This window comes from Bubalus kerabau, chromosome 1 (genome assembly GCF_029407905.1).
Source record: "Bubalus kerabau isolate K-KA32 ecotype Philippines breed swamp buffalo chromosome 1, PCC_UOA_SB_1v2, whole genome shotgun sequence".
Lineage (NCBI taxonomy): Eukaryota > Metazoa > Chordata > Mammalia > Artiodactyla > Bovidae > Bubalus > Bubalus kerabau.
This window is the reverse complement of record NC_073624.1, coordinates 155,887,368-155,902,859: the sequence shown is the minus strand read 5'-3', so window position 1 is coordinate 155,902,859 and position 15,492 is coordinate 155,887,368. Positions and strand designations below refer to the sequence as shown.

At 43.7% G+C, this 15,492-nt stretch overlaps 1 protein-coding gene across 2 annotated transcripts in view; it reads left to right on the top strand.

The window, feature by feature from the left end:
• KCNMA1 (potassium calcium-activated channel subfamily M alpha 1) overlaps positions 1–15,492 on the top strand; it is a 771,468-nt gene that overhangs the window by 652,092 nt on the left and 103,884 nt on the right. For both annotated transcript variants that reach the window (XM_055537192.1, XM_055537201.1), the window contains exon 20: positions 11,140–11,233. In XM_055537192.1, the coding sequence (XP_055393167.1) occupies positions 11,140–11,233 (94 nt within the window). The remainder of the gene's footprint in view (positions 1–11,139; positions 11,234–15,492) is intronic.

Genomic DNA, 15,492 nt, shown 5'->3' with positions numbered 1-15,492 from the left:
TCTGATGGAGCAGCCAGATGGTGCTATGCAGAGCACACCAAGACAGTATTTGTCTCAGCATATGGTCACTGGTTATCTCGCTTAAGCCCACAGCATCTCCAGATCTTGGTGTTCTCATCTGTTCTGCGTGGATCTTGTGACATTGGGGGAGTTGTGTAAGATGAGACCTCTAATGAAGATCAGAGTTAGGACTTGAACAGGTCACCTTACTCCACAAACCCATGTCTTCATGCTGTTCTCACTAACAGACTTCTGACAGCAAATGATCTGGAGGAGAAGTCCACAGACCTGGGTGCTCCTGGGTTGGTATTATTAGTGTAGCCTTGAGCCCAGGGAGGGTCAGGCCTGCTCATGCCTAAACCCGGTCCAGCCCTGCACCTGCATTCCGCTTGCTCTGTGTTGACCAGAAATGTCCTGCCGTGCGCTCCCATTTTCAAATGTGGCAGGGGCTATGTCTGAAGATAAATTATGGTAGAATACGGATGATGATTTTATAGTTTGAGAACATCTTTAGAAGGTGACTATGCCCTTAGGAAATATACTAAATGCTGTGTCTAGTGTAAAGTCACAATCCAGACTGGTCCTTACCTCCCAAGGTTAAAAGCATACAGTATTTCTAAAGTGTTCTGGCAGGGCATTCTTCATCAGGCCATGCAGTGCGCCTGGGTTACACTAAAAACCCATGCATTTTACCTTCATCTGAGTTTCAGAGAGAATATCAGTGCAGTCATGTGGAATACATGTTAGAATGCTAGGGGGCTCTTGACAAGACTGGCTCAGTGGCAGATATGGTGTTTATGGATGAACCAATAATAATAATGATATTAGTAATAATAATGGTCCTTATCTGTATAGCGTCTTATGGTTTAGAAAATAATTTAACATACACACAATTAGATCCTAGGCTGATCTTCAAATAGAATCATTGGGGCAAGCATTAATTCTGAAGACATAAATACCAAAGTGAAAATGGAAATGAAAATCTGATTGACATCTTCTGCCAGTCTTGTTTACTAGAAGCCGTTTAGCGGGAGGAAAAACAAAAAGAGAAAGAAGGTATCCACTGAGTCAACACACGTAAGCAAATAAAAACTTCTACCTCAAAGAGGTAGAGTAAATACACATTGTGTTCAGCAGGAGAATTTGATGTGAGGTGTGAAATTAAGTCCGGGAGACCTGACCCTTTGCTTATCTTCTGATTCTCACCCTAGGCTGGTGGTATATCTCAGATTCCAGAGGCAGCATGATCTTTCCTCCACTCCTTTGGGTGTCTGACAATCTGTAAATCCACAAGGAAGCCTTTCTTGCAAGGATTTTCCTGAACAGTCTTATACAGACAGCATGAAGTGATCAAAAGAAGGAGTCATATTTTACATTTGCCTTGTCCAGTTCTGAACAAGGGAGCATGTATACACACAGGCAGGGCAAATTAAGATAACTTCTCTGTAACCACAGGCAGAGTCCAGTGCCTAGAACACTCTTGAGAAATGGCCAGGCAGGGCTGTGGCCAGAGTGGGAAGAATGAGACACTTGCTTGAGGCACCAAATCTAAGGAGTCACCAAAAACCGTAGTCATCAAGATACATAACGTATGCTCAGTCACTTCAGTCGTGTCCAACTCTTTATGACCCTATGGACTTGTAGCCTGCCCAGTTCCTCAGTCCATGGGATTCTCCAGGCAAGAATACCGGAATGGGTCGCCATGCCCTTCTCCAGGGGGTCTTCCTGACCCAAGGAATTGAACCCACATCTTCTTCATTGCAGGTGATTACTGATTGAGCCACCAGGGAAGCCCCAAGATAAATAATAGGTTCATGCAGTATTTTAAAGCATCAAAATGCAAAAAAAAGCATGATGAATAAAATGTTAGAATCTCAAATAAAGGCAGGACAAATAGTGATTTTAGCGTTGGCATTTAAGTACTGAATTTCATAAGTCAGTAGGGGTTAGAATAACGAACCCAGCACAACAGGCGGCTCTGCCATCTATGTGAGCACTTGAATTGTTCCAGGAACAGTGTCCAGCACCTTCCAGGCATTTTCTCTTGATACATTTCAGAGAGACCAGATTGCCCTACAGTAAATCCAAATCTATTTGATAATAAACCATATTAGAGAGTTCCTTCACAGACTCCATAAATTCCATTACGGTTCATTTTGTCTTTGTTAAACATTTGAGTTGAAAATTACAATCCCTTTATTCACAATGATCATTTCAGACACACAGCTCAAAAGGAACAGCATTAACTTTAAAAAATATACTAGCATGCTTGAACCTATTCAGCACCATAGCTTCATAGACTCCAACTGATGATTTTTATTAAGTATACTGCAGGAGGGGAAAAATCAAGAATAATTATAAATTCATATATACATCTCTTATGGGCATAAGGTGACTCGAATGGGATGAATGCAGAATTTATCTGTTTCCCCAAGAAAATCACAGAGATGTTCTGATTAAGCCCATAATCTAGTCAATGTGAAATTCTAGCCAAACGTATGGGGCACATTTTCTCTTCTGAAAGTACTTTTGATAAGAAATGCATTACAAACTCATCAGTTTGGCTTCCTGTTAACAAAAAGACAGCAGCCGTCTGGATCATTCTGGGTTCACAGTGAAACTGCCACACCATGTACCCTGCAAGTAAAGCTGTGCAAGTTTGACAAGGGGCAGATGAATCCAGGAGTTATTGTGCAGGGGTTTAAATCTATGCGGCAGCTGACGGTTGAAATAATCATCTATATATCGCTCTGAGCTATCTGGGGAAAGGTTGACGCTGTATATTTTCAACATATCTAGTCTAATGGTTAATCTGTTGTCTTGGATGGGCTCTTGCCGGGTGGACTTGGAGCACACACTGACAGGTCCGAGGAATTGCTCATGGTGAATGAGGTTGGCCTTGATTCTCAAAGTGCGCGGTGGAGGGCTCTAACTTAGCTCGCACGGGAAAATGAGAAACTCCCCTGACTGGTCTCCCCCAAGGCAGAAGAGCCTGCCAGACAAATAGCAGATTTGGTGGGAAGGACATTTGAGGCTCTAAACTATTAATACTTCCATCCCTCCCGACTTCCCTCCTGACTTGACTTCCCCTCCCGACTTTTCCACATCTGTGCACTGGAAGTGAGTTCCGTATGTGTTGCTTTCATTGTCTGGCTATCTTGGCAGATTGGAAAGAGCATTGTCCTTTTTGAAAACTGCAAAGCTAGGAAAATGTGAGAAGATAGGAGCAGGAATCAGCAAACCTTTGCTATCAAGGGTAAATGTGTTACACTTTGCGGGCCACACAGTCTCAATTGCAGTTATTTATCTCTGTGTAGTAGAGTGCAAACAGCCAGAGATGCTAGGTAAACAAATGCCCGTGGCCATGTAATGATAAGACATTAGTTAGAGCTACTGAAGTTTCCATTTCATATCATTTCAATGTGTTATGAAATATTATTCGCCTTAGAATTCCCCTCAACCACTTAAAAATGTAAAAATTATTTTTAGCTTATAAGCTCTACACAAATATGTTCCACAGTATAGTTTGCTGATTCCAGAACTTGAGAAATATAAAAAGAAAGACGGCAGCTGTTGGTGCCAGGAACTTGGCAGATTTCATCCTTATTCTGAAGCTTGTCCCCACAAAACGTGTACTACATGTGTCACGGTTGCAGAAAGAAGTGAGACACATTTTTTGACCTCAAAGCTTTATTGGTGTTGGGAGTAGCAAGCAGGGAGAGAAGGAGAGGAAAGTTGAGAAGAGGCTGTTTTGGTTGAACTCCTATACATTTTCTTTCTGTTTAATTCAAAGTAAAAGTTTTCTTCTACTGTCTTCCCAACTCCAAACTCCATAGTGAAAATTCAAAGACATTCTTGCAGTTCTCACTTCCGTTGTGTATTTGCTTTTAAACTTTCCTTGTTTTCTCTGTCTTCATCTCTAAGAAGCTTATACATTGTAATCTTTTTTTGAGATTCTTCTTTGCCCTTGAGGTGATGGAGACAGTTCTTCCAAGAAAAAGAGAAAAGAAAAGTACCGAAGGCAACTGGATTGCCAAGAGAAATTTTCTACCGAATACTGAGCAGGGCAAGAGCACCGGGCAAGTTGTAATGACAGGTCAGATTGTTAGTAAAGATATTTGAGCTGAGATTCTAGATACAGGAGACTGGGGAATGTTGGACTCTAACCAGGATGCATATAGAACAGGAGGCTATGGTTTGAGATGGGGTGCGTCGGTACAGAAGGTACATCTACACCACCAGATTTGATTCTTGAGGATCTGTTAGGCCACAGTATTTCTGTAGAGAACATTACAAACCAGGTCATGTGGATTCTGTTAATATATTTATATAGTATTTCTTCTCTTTCCCATGCAGGAGCTGAATTCTTTCATTACTCTGTGTTGATGGCCTCAAACTTACACAATTCAGGTTTCCTAGGCAGTGAATAGAGCCAGAAATATACCCTGTGATTAACTTCTACATAACCCATTGTTCCTTAAAGTCTCCCTCCCATTCTCCTATTAGCTCCACAAAAGGCAGAAATGAAAAAGCTCCAACAAGCCTCCCCTTCCCTGCCCCCTCAGTCTCCCATGGGGTGCTACTCCCCATGCCTGGACTCAGGCAGCCTGGGGACTCTTTCCACCCTCATTTTACATGGTAACAGGTCATTGTTGTTTCCAGCCTCCATCCTCTAGGTTTTCCAAATAAATGTATTTACTGTTTCTCAGCTAGAAGTTGTAAAATGATCCTGCCTGATACTGTACATGGTAAAGTGATTATTCAGTTGTAGAGAGTTATGTATATCGTGTTGGTGATATTATTAGTGTTCACATTGCTTTGGGTAGGGAGTATCCTTCATCTTTTAATGAGCTCTGTATTAATATTCACCATGATGTTTCCAAACAAATCAGCTTTTGGGGGGATTGATTTTATCAATAATACTGCAAAAGCTTCACCAAACTTCTTGGTGAAATATGGTGCAGTGGTAAAGAAGCAGCCTGCCAAGCAAGAGATGTGGGTTTGATCCCTGGGTTGGGAAGATCCCTTGGAGAAGGAAATGGCAATCCACTCCAGTATTCTTGTCTGGGAAACCTCATGGACAGAGGAGCCTGGTGGGCTGCAGTCCATGGGGTCACAAAGAGCCAGATGCTACAGAGCGCACACAGATACACACACACACACTAGGTTGTCAGACCAGAAACTCTTACTTCCGGGATATCACCCACTTTAATTTCCCCGTGTTCTTGAGCTGCCTACTGACCTTGTAGGCATAGAACTTGGCTCAGATGCCTGTCTTACTTTATCATAGCTGCTCAGCCCATTGATGGGCACATAGCATTCCCACCACAAGATTCATCCTGAAACAATCGTTAAGTGCTCCTTTATAGCAGTTATATGACCAAACTCACAGGATGGGTTATTTATCTGGCATTTGTTGTTCTTGTTCTTATTTTGCCTTCATTGCTTATGGGAACATACATACCCTCACCCGTTTGGTTTGAGTGATAGACAGCCAGGGTTCTGGTGGTCTATAATTGTAAGACAGGAAACATCCCTTTGTTAAACAGGTGCCATTGTGTGCTGCAAGCCAGGGATTTCTCTTTCCTGGCTACACTGTAAGACCTTGGAGTTTGCTAGCCCAGATTTCCTAGTGAAAGTCTGAGGCAGTCATCCTATAGAGAGGTTGAGTCAGCCTGGGAGTTTTGTCTATCATGAATCAGTTTGTTGAAAAATGACTGTATTACTACAACTTACTTGATTTTTCTTGGGAGGAAGGGAAGTTTGATAAACCCAGGAAACAGGAAGCACACTTGTTCAATCTCTAGTCCCACAATTTCATAAGTTGCCATTTTTAGTAAAACAGCATTCACATCCTGAAAGGCTGAAAACACACACCCGATTCTGATATCACTCACCATACAAGGAGATGCGACACATCACTCTTTCTTAGGAGTGGCAGACCCCTGGCATTTAATGCAAGTTAAGCAGCGGTATCACAACCAAGGGAGCTAACCAAGCCAGTGGTTTGAGATGAAAATGATAGTTTCACATTGAGGGTTGATGACTTGGACTCTAATGATTATTCAGGAGGATGCATTTTAGCAGGGTTTAGAAGATAATGAGTTTGGTCTTTCTGCAAAATTGAATTGTCTGTGTCTGTGTATATATCATGGGGGGAGAAAGGAACTCTGTATATTTGGGGAAATGATGACACAAGCAAGATTGTCTGCTGACACATTATCCCATCTGACATCGATAACAATAATGCGGCGAAAAGAATTCCAAGAAGTCATCAGGGGGAAAAGAGGAAAAACCCTGCAATTTAGCTGTGAGGGAAGAAACTTCCATTTTAATTTAAAACTATAATTTTGTTCACTGTGAAAACTGGTTTGGAGCTTTTCCAATGAAAAATTTCACAAAGGATTAATTTCCGTTTTCTTTTCTTGTTATTGTTTGGCAGTCAAGGTTGGAGCTAGATCACGCTATCCCAAAGACCCATTTGAGTTCAAGAACACAGCTCACAATTCTCAGCTTGTGACCGAGCCAGGTGAAGGAGCTCTGGAATCCATCCCAATTTTTAATAACTGCACCCCTTAATGTTCTACCTTAACATGCTGAGCTCAGGGGGAGAAGGAAGATGTGCTACTGTGGATTTCAGCATGCATCTAGCTTGTTGGGCAGCAAAATACCAAAGAGAAAACCCATACAAAATGATAAATAATCATTAAAACTACTCTCCCCCAAAACTCGCAGCTTGCACAGGACTCCAGTCGGAAGCCCTGTTAGTTCGATGCCTCTGCGTTCAAACCACTTTGCATGCCTCTTATTCTGAGTGATTCCAGTGTGAATATGACATTACTAATGATCTGCTAAGTGTGTGCAGATGTGGGTTTCGCCAGATGTGGTGATTAATAACGTAATGGAGATAGCCAGTTGACTCATGTTTATGGGTTGTTTGCCTTTTATTACATTTCCGAGTTTATTTGCTTTGAACTATTTTTTAACTGCAGCCAACAAACTCACCTTTAAGTCTTGGAGGGCATCATCCCCCTAAACCCTGTTGAGGAAACAGGGACAAAGGAATGTGCCCCAGGCTGGAGCTGAGAATTGGGTCCACTACAGGTCAGCTCTGGACTACATAGGCAAGCTGAAATTGTTGCCCATTTTACTCAAAGTGCCCGTGAAGAGGCATTGATGAACCTTTACACAGTGTTGGCGAGTTGGCTAGGCCAATAAAGAAAGGGATTTCTCTTTTTTTAAAAAATGCAGTAAAGTATATGATCATCTTGAAGGGAGCCCGGAGTTCTGGCCAGTGTTTCTGGAAGACGTTGCCTTGCTTTTGCTAAAAAAAAGTGCCGATGAAACGTTGAGTAAAATGTTGTTACAGATGTTCGGCTCTGCATTAAGGCTGTTGGAATTACCACCACATCTTAAATCAATTCCCAGAACATTGTCTGGAGGTTATGTCATTGAAATAATGAATCCTCTTTAGTCAAGGATAAGCAAACATGTTAAAACATCATTGTAACTTTAAATTAAACTCCAGCGCAAACCAAGGGATCTGAAGGCTCATTAGATTTGCCTGACATTTTTCTAGCACTGAGTCTTCCCAAACTGTAAAACTGTTAGATTCAGTGCCCATTAGACAAGCGAGCACTGGGAAGTTACAAGAGCACATTAAGTGTTATACTTAGGGATGCGCAAAAACAAGCCCTTGAATTTTATGAGTACTCAGAGACTGGATGGAGTTCAGCTCCTATAAAAATTCCACATTGGATTCCTGAACTTGTTTGTGTTTTAAAGAAGCTGGTAAGTCAGGTTCCTCTAAAAGATCTTATCTTCCTACTGCTTCCACAGCAGGAGGACCTTAGTGGAAATGCCGGAGACAGAGGTGTATTATAATTAGCCAGAAACCAGGCTAACTGTGAACCTGGACGTGTGTGTTGGCATGAGGTAGTGGCCCATTCCTTTAATACTTGTCTTTCACCAAAGTAAGTCTCCCTTTTTAATTCAATTTTTATTCCTCTCATGTAGTCACAGAAGCCGTGAAATGAAAATTATATTTTATAGCCTAACTAAAAGTTTTCCTCAATCTGCTTTCCTTAAATATGCAGAAATTGATGGAATCCATATAAAAGGATAATAATTAAATATGGTTTATATCCTACTTAGGAGGCAGAAGTGATCACGGCTCCTCTAGTGGGATCTAAGCCACGTGTAATGGTCTCCATTACACAGCATTCGTATATTTAAGCTGGAGACATTTCCCTGCACCCCCCCACCCCCACCCACCCTGCCCCATCTCTTCAGGGAACAGATCTGCATTTCCAGTACACGAGGAAACCTTTGAACATGCATTTCATTTAAGAGAACAAATCCCAGTTTAAATGCAGTATGATTATGATGGATGAGCTTTCTGAGTTGTGATGAAAATAAATCGTTTACTTGCATAGTAGGTGCCTGACTTTAGCACCAGAACTAGGTGTTTCCCTGGAGCTGGCGAACAGGTATTAACTTCCAAGTCTTCCCTCTGAAGATCACTGCAGGTAAACAGATAGCGACCAGGTGCCAGATTAATGGGCACTTAACAAGAGAGGGTTATGTATCATTAGCCCAGTGTAAATGAGGAAAGTAAAGTTAAGCAAAAGAATCCAGCAGAAATGCCAGAGACTGTGACTTCCTACAAACACAGGCTTATTGTATAATTGGATAAAACCGTGGCAACATCTGGTGGACTTGACTAAAGCTAGGCTAGGGTAGGTAAAAAACCTTTATGGACATTTCATCCTAACTATAAGAAGGCTTGTGTGATAAGAAGAAAAGAATTTCCACCTCCTACTAGATCAACTCACATGCTACTCAACTAATCTAGGTCATCTTGAACAAAATACAACCCTTGCAAGTGGCCCATATTAAAAGATGACTTTGTATTACATGGGTAGTCAGTGCAAGACTTTCTACCCCATCCCAAGGTGGGCAAAGTGCAAAAGTACACTTACACCCGTACATATTCTCTCTGTCTCTCAATCTTACTCCCTTTCTACTCCATCATTGCCTGGGATGCCTGGCCCCTCTCCTAGGAAAGGAAGATAAATGCAGGTCAAGAACAGAGTGCCTGCTTGCTTGCTGAGAGATGCATATCACCTCTAAGTGATTTTTTTCAATACCATTTATGTGGCTTCTATTTATTTCCTTTAATCTTTTAAGTGCTGTTTAGTCTCTGTGATTTGCTTGTGGGTACTCATTTCTGATAAGATGTGTTATCCTTCCAGCCACATAGTTCCTTCCTGGAGACCTAAGTGACTGATAGGGTCACAGCCTGAGCCTGGGCCTCTGGCGGGCAGATGGGGTGGGGTGGGGGAGGGGAGCCTGTGCAGGGGGAGCAGCAGGTGATAGAGTGTAAGGGCTAAGGGCATTTGCAGGTCATTTATCTGCCTTTATTTCTTCTGGTCACACTCTCACTTCCAACTACATTCTTGTTCCATTTCCTTGTGTCAGCCAAAAGTTAGACAACCCCAGACTAAGAGTAGAATAAAGGAGTGTACTAAGGTGATACTTGGAAGCAGGGTAGTTGGATTATCATGGTCTTTCCTGGTGGACTCAGACTGTAAAGAATCTGCCTGCAGTGCTGGAAACCTGGGTTCGATCCCTGGATTGGGAAGATCTTCCTGGAGAAGGGAATGGCTACCCACTCCAGTATTCTTGCTGGGGAAATCCCATAGACAGAGAAGCCTGGTGGGCTATAGTCCATGGGGTTGCAAAGAGTCAGACACGACTGAGTGACTAACACTAACACTGGATTATTATAAACTCTTTGAGGCTATATATCATAACATGAAATGTATTTAGTGTTTTCAGGGAAGTACCATATCATGCACGTTCTGATATGGGTCTTCCTGGATAATATCAAGCAGCTGAGATGGCATCTCCTCCCCAACTTAAGCCTTGTACACCTTTAACACCTATCAAGCTTCTTTTGATGTTGTCCCTGCTAATATTTCTCCTCTTAGCTTTAAGGTAACTGCATGTCATTTTGAGTTTCAGGGATGCTTCCTCCCAGTCTGTGTTGCAGTCAACAATAAGAATCCAAGGATCCTGCTTTTCCCTCTTGACATTACAGCTTTAGCCTGAATCGTGGGGGTGGGGAGAGGAAGACTAGGATTTTGCTGCTGGTGCCCTTGGGTGACAGGCTGGGTATGCATCTGCTAATTAGCAAGCAGCTCTCTTAAAAAAGAGGCACGATGCAGGCTACTACATCTCCAGAGCTTATTAGTGGGTGTCTTTGGGCAAAAGCAGTAGAGTATGCTGTGTTGTTTGTGAGCAGAGCTTCATATTGCTTAGCAATCTATGTGGTTTAAACATTTGGAAAACAACCTGTGGTTTCCAATACTCTCTGCTGCCCTGCTCTCCTGCCCACCACCCCTCTCCCTGCAATCCCCCGCATCATCAGAGATATCATTCAATGGCAACCTCCTCCTTCGTTTGGGTGCTTGCAGCCCCTTTCTCCCATCTTAATGAATTGAGAAAGGACCCCACATGCACAGCCCCACAGGCCCTCTCTCCTGGGAGGTGGAGGGACAAGAGCTGCATTGGGCTGGGATTCTTGAGCCAGAACCCACCAATGTTCCCAGTCCTGATGGATTGAAACATTGGCTGTTAAGGCCTCCAATCCTTGCCTCTCCAAGGCTCTTTTCCTCTGGCGTGCAGGAATTAGGAACCAGTTTTGTTGGTTCATTTGCAGAAGCAGCCAGCTGGCAGCTCTCATGCTGCTGCTGCAAAGACAACTCTGTTTCTGATTTTTGGTCATCCAGCAAGGCAAAGGAACCAAAATGAATTCTAAGCAGAATGATGGCGTCTTCCCATATATACATCCATATTTTTGCAATTTCTGTTCTTTCTATTGGCAGGGTGTTTATAAACTGTTTTAGTCTTTGAGAGTGCATGTTCAAATGCTGGAGTGTTGAGAGGTGATGCTCTCACCTCCTCTAAGCCGGGCTCTTTGACTAACGCCTTGGTTTTTGTCATTGGGTCCTAAGACACGGCCACGAATTCCTAGTGAGTGACTGAGCCGTAAGTGTGTGTCCTTTGATATCTTGCCTGTATTTCACAGTCTGTCCTCAAACTGTTCATAATCTCATGAGCTGCCTGTATTTCCAGTTGAAGATGAGCAGCCGTCGACACTGTCACCCAAAAAAAAGCAGCGCAACGGAGGCATGCGGAACTCACCCAGCTCGTCGCCCAAGTTGATGAGGTAAGGATGGATGGGGGCCCGGGCTGTGCAGCGGGTCCCCTGGCTGTGGGTCCCCCTCTCGCTCCATCTCCTCTCATCGCCCCCCCACCCAACCCTCCAGGGCCCAGCGTGTCCCCTCCCTAGTAAGCTCGCAGGGGAGGAGGGGACGAGATCGTTAGATGGCTTCTTAAAGGCTGGAGTATTTATTCTGTCAGCTTGTCAGCAGTTAATGATAGAGCTGAAAAAATTCTGTCATGAAAAACAGTTTGAAAAGCTGTTTGAAAAATACATAGGCTTTAAAGTCTGAGCTGTCACCCTGTCCTGTCTATGTGTAGTTCCTAAACAGCAGTGGCACTAATGACAGCCGCAGCCAATCAGAGGGACGCGTGTGGTTAGTTTGCCTCCGGCAAGTCTCTTTCTGCTGGAGTCCCTCCGAGGACTGTTTTCTGTACTTAAGGCCATATGTGAGATGTATCATCACAATCAAAAATGAACCTGAAGATTACCTTCTCTTTATCCTGTCGATTGAAATCAAATTTCTGTTAATTGATTTTGACTGATAAAAAAGTCTAATAATCTGTGGACTTGCCAAAGCAAAGTTCAAAAGTAATCCACTTCTGCTCAGGCTAAAAGCAATATTAATTATGGAATAGAGCTTGTGTGCACTCTTGCTCTCTTTCTCTCCTTCCCTCCCTCCTTCTGCCCCTCTCTCTGCTCCTCCCTTGCTCCCTTCCTTCTTTCCTTTCTTCCCTTCTCTCGATCTTGACTGCAGCTTCCTCTAGGAAAAGGCAAGTGAAGCCAATTTTCAGTAGACTTCTGTTGGTTCCTTTTCTTGCCCTCTTCATCTTTCCTCTCCCTTTTTTTGTCTCCGATTCGTCTACCAATCCTAGTGCTTATTTCCCCATCATCCTCACTCTCCACACCTCAGTGAAACAGGGATGATTTCAGATTTGCACTTTCCCTAAATGTTGCCTGCCATGGAAACACCTGCCATCTTCATGGTGCTTTCTTCTTCTCATTGCCACTGGCCACTCTCCTCCCTTTGATGATTGATACAAAAATCAGGATGAATTCCTCCTCCTCCCCACCTTTTCCTAGCATTCGCCTCTTCCTGCCTCTCCACAACCACCTTTCTAGGATGGAGACAGGGCAGTTCTTCATGTGGTCGAGAACACAAGTCCCAGAAGACTCACCCAGCCCCATGTCCTTTTCCATCACAATCCCCTCTCGCTGTTCAGTGTTTCCTGTCTCCCATTTGCTCAGTCTTCCTTGGGTACTGCTGATTTACCTGCTTGTTTACAGTTTATGAGGAGAAATAAAACGTGCCAACTGCCAAGCCCTTGTTTTTCCGGTGCCACTCGTCATGCTCGCATCCATTCTCTATTGACTCACTATTAGGTGATCGCCTTATCTCATGCTAATGGTTTTATCCACTGAAAATACAGAGAAGCCCAGGCACTTTCTTTTGCCTAAATTTAGAGAAGCAAATAAATAAATAAAGAGAAGTCTGAAAAATCTGAAACCTTTGGAGCCAAATTCCCTGTCCCTGTTTGCTATGTAAAGTATGGCTCATTTCTTTGATCTTGAGTAATAATAATTCTGAGGAGTTATACTGTTTTCATATGCTTCAAAGCTGTGTCAAAGTTTTGCTGCTTAAGGGTACTTCTTTATTCTGTTGGCTCTTGGGTACCAAGATGACAGGTCTTCTGTACGAGGTGGAAGCTTTTTTAAGTCGTAGCCTTCAGCAAAACATCAAATTACCAAATCCGGGGTAACATACTTCTACACAAATGCCTTTCCTGTAGATATATTATACCCTATATATTAAATACTTTAGTGTTACACGCTACATTTTATGTGCAATAGAAAGTGATGGTTTGAGGTAGCCTTGGGGGGACTTTTTTTCCACAAGCAGAAAAAGCAAGTATATACCGTATCAAGTATGGTTTTTACAGGACTTTCTGCCCGAAGGCCTTTGTAAATAAGTAATGATCAACAGATTGGCTGTGGGTTTTTGAAAAGCATGCCTGTGTCAGTTTGCATGATGGGGGAGAATTTTCAAAGTGGGTCTTGCTTTCATTGCCTGTCGGAGAGGGGCTGAGGGAGGCAGTCATCCCGGGCTGGGGCTGTCTGCTCTGCGGTACATCAGAATTGCTAAACATGGGTCAGGCCGTGAGCTGAAACTTGCCGAGCTACAGAACTCAGGTTTCTGGTGTTGCTGCCTTTGGGCTGCTGCTATGGCTGTGGCTGTTGTCGCTGGAGCTCTTTACCCCGCCAGCCCATGACGACCTGGATCAGTGCTCAGTTGGAACGGGCTGTCCCATGACAAGGCAGAAAATCTTAGACATTCCCCTCCTTGACTGCAACTTTCTGTGTTCCAGTACTTTACAGAGTCAAGATGGGAGTTTGTCTGTGGAGACTCCATAGGCTCTGTGGAGCCCTGTTGCTGTTGCCCTTCATTCCCAGGGTAGGAATGAAGAGCCCGTGGGTGGTTTGGTTTGAATCTCCAACTCTGGCCATGAGGTTGCCAGGGCTTATTTTTTTCTAGCTTCATCTTGCTGATTCACAGCAAACAGAGTCCCCCCACCCTCCACCACATCTGCAAACACTCCCTATCTACTCTACAAGAGATGGGACTCACAGGTCCCATTCCTTATGACCTGAAACATCCATAAAGGAGGCTAATGACTCATTTGAAGTGGGTGTTTCGACATGAGTTTGTGGCTTGCTGCTTGAGCAGAATCAATCATTGTGAATGCGGGCAGATTTTAGTGGCCTATGGGCAGTGATAGGAATCATTCCGAGAGAAACTGGTGAGCCCAGAATGGGCCGGGCTGGGCTCTAATTTACCACTGTGGCCTCTGCAAATAAAACAGACTCCTGCGTGAGGGGTCCTTGCAAGCCATCTGCCGGCAGGAATGCAGCAGGAACTCTGGACTAATGGTCTTTGTCTCCCCTTTGTTCTGGTAGCAGGCCTACCCTGGCTTCTGAGTGTCATTTCACTCTCTGCAGCATCATTAGATGAGCTGCCTTGCTTGGTGTGTCTGGATCCTGAGGCAGTATGTTTTTTCAGTCACCCTGACACAGAAAAGTGCCCTCACAACCAGACTGAGCCAATGGCGAGCACCTGTGCTCCAAGTCAGGGGGCTGTGTGTCATGATAGAGACCTTTGGCTTCAGATCCCACAAGGGAGTGGACTGAAGAGGTGACCAGGGCCCTGTTTTTCTTCTCCCTCTTGGTCTCTTAACATGGAATGGTTTAAGGAGCCTCTCCTAGCTTTCCTCTAAAATCACCAAGCACCTGTTGCCCAGTTCTCCCTACTCAGCGGGTGTGTGCCCTGTAAGGAAAGCTGTATCTTCCTTCCATTTAAGGCTCTAGAGCGAAGCACTTTGTCTCTGAATAACCAAGTCAAGGGTTCTTAATTAGTAAGGAATCTAGTAAGTAATCTTACTCGAGTAAGTCTTACCTAGTTGGGAAGATATGAACCTACATGGGTTAGTTTCGAAACCCATTTTGTTCACTGCTTCATTCCTGCAGCTGCTGGAGGGAATAGGGCAGTGCTCAGGCCATTGCAAGTGGCTTGATGTGGCTGGAGAAAGAGGTTCTTAGAGTTGACAATATGAGAGTGTTCTGGCTTCATTAGGGTGCTGCCAGATTCCATTAGGGCTTCCCAGGTGACGCTGGTAGTAAAGAACCCCCCTTCCAATGTAAGAGATATAAGAGACACAGGTTCAATCCCTGGGTCAGGAAGATCTCCTGGAAGAGGGCAAGGCACCCCACTCCAGTGTCTTTGCCTGGAGAATCCCCATGGATAGAGGGTGGTGAGCTACAGCCTATAAGGTAGCAAAGAGTTGGACACAACTGAAGCGACTTAGCATGTACACAGACCCATTGACTATTCAATGAAATATATCTAGAATGACTTTCTAGGGAAAAAAAAAAAGCTCATTGGACACCATTTTGACTAGAGTTGAAGGAGATTCTTGGATTCTCTGAAGTCCAGCCCCGTTTACTATCACATTCAGTTTATTTCATGACCACCTTCAAGTGATTGCCTTCACAGATGCTTTTTGGCTGTTGAGAAGATATCTTCAGTGGATAGACCGGTATGGGGAAAATGCCCTGGATCCTTTGCTCTGTCCTCAGATGCACCCCCAAAGGTTATGCCTTTCAGCTGCCCACTTCTATTTCCTTTCTCAGATTAATTTTTATCTGGGAAAGGTTTAGAGAGAATCTACTGTACTCAAGATATTGTAGGTCTTTGAGGGTGTAAAAATAAA